Source organism: Tuber melanosporum, assembly GCF_000151645.1.
Source record: "Tuber melanosporum whole genome shotgun sequence assembly, scaffold_41, strain Mel28".
NCBI lineage: Eukaryota > Fungi > Ascomycota > Pezizomycetes > Pezizales > Tuberaceae > Tuber > Tuber melanosporum.
This window is the reverse complement of record NW_003299086.1, coordinates 580029-586235: the sequence shown is the minus strand read 5'-3', so window position 1 is coordinate 586235 and position 6207 is coordinate 580029. Positions and strand designations below refer to the sequence as shown.

At 48.3% G+C, this 6207-nt stretch overlaps 1 protein-coding gene; it reads left to right on the top strand.

Annotated features, from left to right (window-relative positions):
• The first annotated feature begins 1700 nt into the window (after positions 1–1700).
• Positions 1701–4757, top strand: GSTUM_00008060001 (uncharacterized protein). XM_052355799.1 has 3 exons: positions 1701–1985; positions 2068–3400; positions 3463–4757. The coding sequence occupies exon 3, from the start codon at positions 4199–4201 to the stop codon at positions 4580–4582; it is 384 nt and encodes a 127-aa protein (XP_052211764.1). The 5' UTR covers positions 1701–1985; positions 2068–3400; positions 3463–4198; the 3' UTR covers positions 4583–4757.
• The last annotated feature ends 1450 nt before the right edge of the window (positions 4758–6207 follow it).

Genomic DNA, 6207 nt, shown 5'->3' with positions numbered 1-6207 from the left:
CGCACTCTTTGGAATCGTCGATGACAAGTCGCGATTCGAATATTTGTACCTCGCTCAAGCAAAAAGGCAGTCAAAAGGCGACCAAAACGGGGTACTGTACAGTACAGTACTCGTACACATCGCAGGAGGGGTGGCGGTGGTGGTCTAGAAGGGGAACTAAGCGTTCAGCGCATCTTAATTCCCTCCACGAGATGTTTTTTTTTTCTCACCGTCTCGATCCTTTGATCCCCTTTCTTCTCCACGATTTCTAGATCTTTTATCGATCTCCAGAGCCCCACCCCCTCGAAATGGTTGCCCTTGCACCAACAAAAGATGATTGTTTTACCAGTAATATGGCAGGAGCAGTAGTGCTAGTAGTCTCAGTAGCGAGCGTTCCTTGAAGTTTTAGGCTGCTCCTCCCAGATTCCCGATTGAAACACAAGCTATTAAAGACCTGGCTCATCCCCACTCTTGTTTCTACCAGAATCATAAAACAAAAAACATCCCACCTCTCCCTCTCCCCGTCCTTCTTTCCGGCCCCAACTGCCGTTTCGCGGGATTGTGGATGAAAGAAGCTCTACGGCATCCGGACTCTCGTTTTACTTCAACGGTGGGAAAAGAATAGAAGAGGAAAGCTTTCTCTCGTTTTTGCTTACTTTTTGCTTTCTTTTTCTCAATCGCTGGTTGAGCTCTTTTGGGACGAGATCCCTTCCACGCTTCTGCCACTCGTTTCGCACGTCACTCGTTTCGCCGCTTTCGATCCTCACATTTTTTCTCCTTTTCCCGGTGTTTACCGAATTATCGTGCATTGCTTCTGCTTTACCTCTGCAACTGCTCCTACCTCTGCTTCTGCTTCTGCGTCTGTTTCGCGAACGAACGGATCATCGACCCACAGCAAACCACAGGCTCAGTTACAGCACCGTGCTCTACAGCAAACCACAGCGGAGCCGACGGGATACAAAACGTGGGAGAAAGCATTCGTTCACCAAGAGGAGAGAAGGGAAAAAACGCGATAGGGGGGAGAGGGAAATTTTTTTACTCGATCCAATCTTTACAGACCCCTCCCCCAATCAATCAATCAATCACTACCACCACCATCCCCATTCGTTTCCATTCTGCAACCGCTCCATTTAGTTTCCGGGAAAATAACGTACAGAGGAGACACGAGGGAGAGAGTTATTTCATTCCAACTCATCTATCGAGAGAATTGTTTTTTGTGAAAGGAGGAGAAGAGAGAGGAAGCGAGAATTATTACCCTTTTCCATCTCTCGTACTCGTACACTCTCTCTTATCAAAATTTTCCCTCCCCCTCCCCCGCGATCCCCTACACACCTGTCTCCAGGTCGAAGGAACTTTTACTCGTACATCTACATCTCACCGCGCATCTGGTGTGCAAGCGAGGGAGAAGAGCACACTGCCTCTCTGTCTCTCTCTCTCTTTTTTTTTTTTTTTTTTTTGATATATACTTTATAATACCGTTCCCTTAATTCTTGTTTGCTCCCTGGAACGGAGTACGGGGTTAAACGGTGGACTTAAGCTCACTCATCATTCGCACCGACCCAGGGAGAAAGGAAAAAAAGAGGGGGGTGCGGACGAATTGAGGTGTGTGAGTGGGTGAGTGTGAGGGATTGAGTGGGTTGCTTTGCGTGCTTCGTCCCATTGATTGCGGTGGTAAGAGTGTGAGTGTGAGTGAGTGTGTGAGTGTGAGTGTGAGTGCGAACGTGGATAATTGACCCGCATCGAAAAGACCTTGCTGGTTTTATTTTTTTATATTTTTTTTTTCCTGCTGGAGTACAGTACTAGTACATACACTTCCCTCCTCCTACGAGTACGGTACCGGTACTTACTCTACCCTTGATTACCGATCCTCTCTTCCCCTTCCCCTCCACTCTCCTATGATACCTTGTCATTCTTTGGCGAAAAGTAGCTTGGAGGAATTTTCGATACCCAAAAAAGGGAAGAGAAAACAGGAGAAAGCACGAGGGAATAAGAAAAAGCAAGAAAAAGTGAGCCAATTCTGTTTTATAATCCCGAGAAGAGAGGAGAGAGAATCGAGATTAACCGTGGCATTCTACTTCTCGGTTGAAGCGAAGGAAGGATCAGGCTTCCAGAAGAGAGGTAAAACGGTAACGGTAGAAGCAAGCTAGGCCGCGGCTCACTCTCCAATTCACTGCTTGTTACTGTTCTCGAGTACTTCACTCACTACACACACACACGCCTACTTATTTTCTATTGGATTTCATCTCCATTTTCTTACCCAACTCGACTGCCGAAATCACATCGACTATCATACCTCCTGCTTTCCTCACCACTGCAGGAAGGTGAAAGAAAGGGCTTAGGAAGTGGGAGAAGAAAAAAAAAAAGGCCACCTCCCACCCACATACATACATCACACTCACACACACACATTCAGACCATTACCCACCCCCCCCCCTCTTCCCTTTCCCCTCTTCTAGGATACCGGTAGCCCTCACTCTCACCATTTCATCCGTAACATACCTACTTTCCCTACCCACGGTACTCGAGCTACCTCACCACCTTCATACATAGACTGCTTCAGGAAAAGGTCCCCAAAAAATAATTATATACTGGACCCATCCTCCTCCCCCCCTTCACACTTTACATATCTATCTATTCCTATCATACCTCACCTACATCATCACATCGATTGATAGCACTTCCTACCATTATCCGTCCATTCCCTTCCGGTGGTCAGGTCGGATCAGCTCGGCCAGCTATATATCGTTCCTATCCCCCGAGCTCTCTTCTGTCGGAACAACAATCGACAAATCTTCCTCCTCCTCCCCCCTACTATCCCCTCTATCCTTCTCTCCCCTACCCAACCCTCAAACCCAATCAGCCCACAACGATTATCCCTACCGATCTACTATCTCTCGATCAGAAATAAAAGTATAAAAAAAAACAAAGCAGGATTTTAAGACACCGCCTCGACAAAAATAAAGTGGAGACCTCAAAACTGCAATTCCGTCCAACAACCTTCCCTGTTTTAGACCGCGCAGCAAGCAACGCGACGCAACACCGCACAGAGCACTGATAGCGGAAGATAAGCTTCCAAAACCGGGCCGCGCGAATTAACGAAACCCAATCCCCATCCATCCTTCTCAATTAGTTCCCCCTTGTCCTGCCACCTGCAAGCCCTGCTGTTCCGGGCGCGGGCGGAGACAGCCTTTTCCACACCAGGAGAAGCACCACACTCAGTGCAAAAATAATATTTAAAAAGGGTCGGGAATTTATTTTCCCATCAAACCGTCAAACTGGCTACCAACAGGAGACGTGGTATTAAACCACCAGCAGCGCCCAGGACTGCTTCCACCGGGACTCGTGTGAAGGGATTGAAGGCGGGTAGCAACGTTGTTAGCGACGTAGATGCGTGCATGGCGACGAGTTTTCTGCCTTTCTGGTGAGCTCCGCTCTTCCTCCCCCTTTTGCAATTGAGGCGCTGACATGTTTCTTCGTTTGAAGCGCGCATTGCGAGAATCAGATTGTAGTACCGAACACGAAGATCCTCTACTGCTCGGAGAAGTGCCGGCGAAAGGACCAGTCGAAACCACCACCACTGTCACCAACTCTCGCCAGTGCTCCATTCCACTATGCCCCACCGCCCAGTCACATCCCTGCTCCGTCGAGAAACTACGTCGAGCCCTCAATGCCTACAGCGCCCCGCGCCCTGCCAACTCCCCCATCCCCGCAGCTCCACCCAGTCTACTTCCCGCCAGAGCCGGCTCCCCTCCCATCGCCGACGTCCCTTCCATCCTCCCCGTCGTGTATATACGCCCCACCCCGCCGGCCGCCCATCCGCACTGCGAGTACGTCGCAGTACCACACGCGCCCGCTGCCACCACTGCATAACCCGGAATCATACTCTTGTTCACCGCGCTCGATCGACCTGGTAACGCCCTGGACGGAGGGGGAGGACACGGGACCATCCTCACTTCCCACAAAGGAGTTCGAGAATCAAGTCGGTAGCTTGAAGACCCTATTCAATTTCGACCGCATCCGTGGAACGCCTACCTTCTCCGAGACCAACACACCGGCTGGGCGGTCGCCTGTGAGGAATGGGGTTTTAGCGAGGGGGTCGAATGGGGTGGGTCGGAGTCCGTGGATGTGAGCGTATGCATTGCGGCCTCTCCATCTCTCCAGTGATTGATGACGGTTGGCCGCATTGCTTCTTTGTTTGTTTGTCTGTTTCTTAATAGCGATGTGTGCTATCTATCTATTTCTTTTTCTTTTTTCTATCTTTTATTTCTCCCATGATTGTTTAAATTATCGGAAACTGCCGTTTATGATGGGATTGGACTGGTTGGGATATATATATAGACAGGAGAGGAGTTCTTTTTTTTTTCTTTTTTTTTTTTTTCTGATAATCTTTTTTTCTTCATTTATTCTGGATACTGCATGGCGCTCCTCTTTCTGTCGGGGTTTTTCTGTTTTCCCCTCTTTCTATCATAGCGAGGTGTTAAGTGTAGTACGCCTTTCTTATTATTTTACCTATATCATTCCTATTCCCCTATTTTCTAAACTCTTCTTTTACTACCCCTCTCATGCACATAGGACTCTTGTCATCATCTTCGTATCATCATAGCACCTCGTATCATAAGGCTAGTGGGGACCCTGTTTTTCATTCACACCCCTCAATTATCTCACCGAGTTTCCCCTTCTTCCCTCCCCCCCCTACGAGTACTTGATCCTATATCATCATCACCACCTATCAATCATGTAGGAAGTCGAGCAAATAAACAGACAAACGGACAAACATGAACATGTAATGACACGCATCTCAAATCCTCAACGAAACGGAATGAAACAAAACCAAACTCTCCGAAGCCACACCCGCATGGGCAAATTTCTGAATGACCAAACGTGACGTATGAGCACTTGGGAACAAAACAAACTAAAAAATAGCGGTGGACAATTACTTGTACTGTAGAAGCAAAGAGGAATAAATAATACGGCAGCATTACATGCACGCGCGGGTGTTGAAGTCCGACTCAACCTCCATCCAGGGGTCGCATCTCCTTTTCGAGTGAGCTTTCGTGAAGATCAGATTGCCCGTCATGGTTGTGCCGGGCACAGCGCAGTAGATCACGATACGATCCTACCGCACATTGCGGAAGGGGATCCCGGTCGCAAATGGGAAGGAAGCAAGGAAGCAAGTAAAGAAGGAAATTACGAGTACTCGTACCTGAGTAACCAACCAAGTACAAGTACGGCCCTACTTTCTAAACTTGGAGGAGCGAGAGGTCTTATCAAGAGCTGAATCGTGCGCTTCCTCGGCGAAAAGGCGGGAACCGTCACGCTCGGTTATCACAACGATTGAGGGGGGGGTACGATACCATAACAGTACGGTAACTTGTACGTAGGAGGCTTTAATTTCCCGGGCGCGCGGGAGCGCAGGTTAGAAGTACTGTACTCACTCGTAGGGTACGAGTACGGAACGGTGGTAACCTGCTGTTTTTGTAGACTACCGAATCTGCGGTGCGATGTGCTGGTGCTTACGTATATTCTTGTATGAATACCATGGTGGTACAGAACATGTTACCATATTCAGTTTTGTCGTCTTGTGCGGTTAATTTCCTTGCTTAGGTGATACGGATACTTTTGCGGGGGAGGGAAGGTTGTGTGTTTTAGGTTGTTCTTTCCTTTTTGTTCCCCCTAGAAAGGGGGAGTCATGTTTTATCACTCGGATGTTTCTTGAGATCTTTTTTTTTTTTTTGTGTTTGTGTTTGGGTTTGGGTTTGTGTTTGGGTTATATAGTTATACATGGTTTTCATGTTTGGGGTATATCATATCATACTGATTCCCATGGCTCAGGGGATCTGGCATATATAGGATCACACACACACCCTCGTCTGTGACTGTCCTCAGCCCTTCATGAGAGGGAGAAATCGCGCGTGTGCAACATAACGTACTATACCCGAGATGCACGATACACCCCAGGAAATGCATAACTTGACATTCCATATGATATGTCCCTTCTTCCCCTGGGCGCCTGTCATTCGAACAATCACATACCCCACACGAACATGATCATCTCCCCCCCCCCATAATTGCCCTGCGCCCTGCACCCCTCAAACCGAACATCCCCCCCCCAACAAAAAAAAAAACCCCGATCTCCTAACATACCCACCGATCTCTACGCGTGGGGTATATCTTACACAGCTACCATACCTGGTTAATACCTCTTGTACCTATGAGATTTCAGGCAGC

Excerpts from the sequence above, each read along its gene's own strand:
- GSTUM_00008060001 (XM_052355799.1), top strand. The coding sequence starts at position 4,199 with ATGTGTGCTATCTATCTATTTCTTTTTCTTTTTTCTATCTTTTATTTC.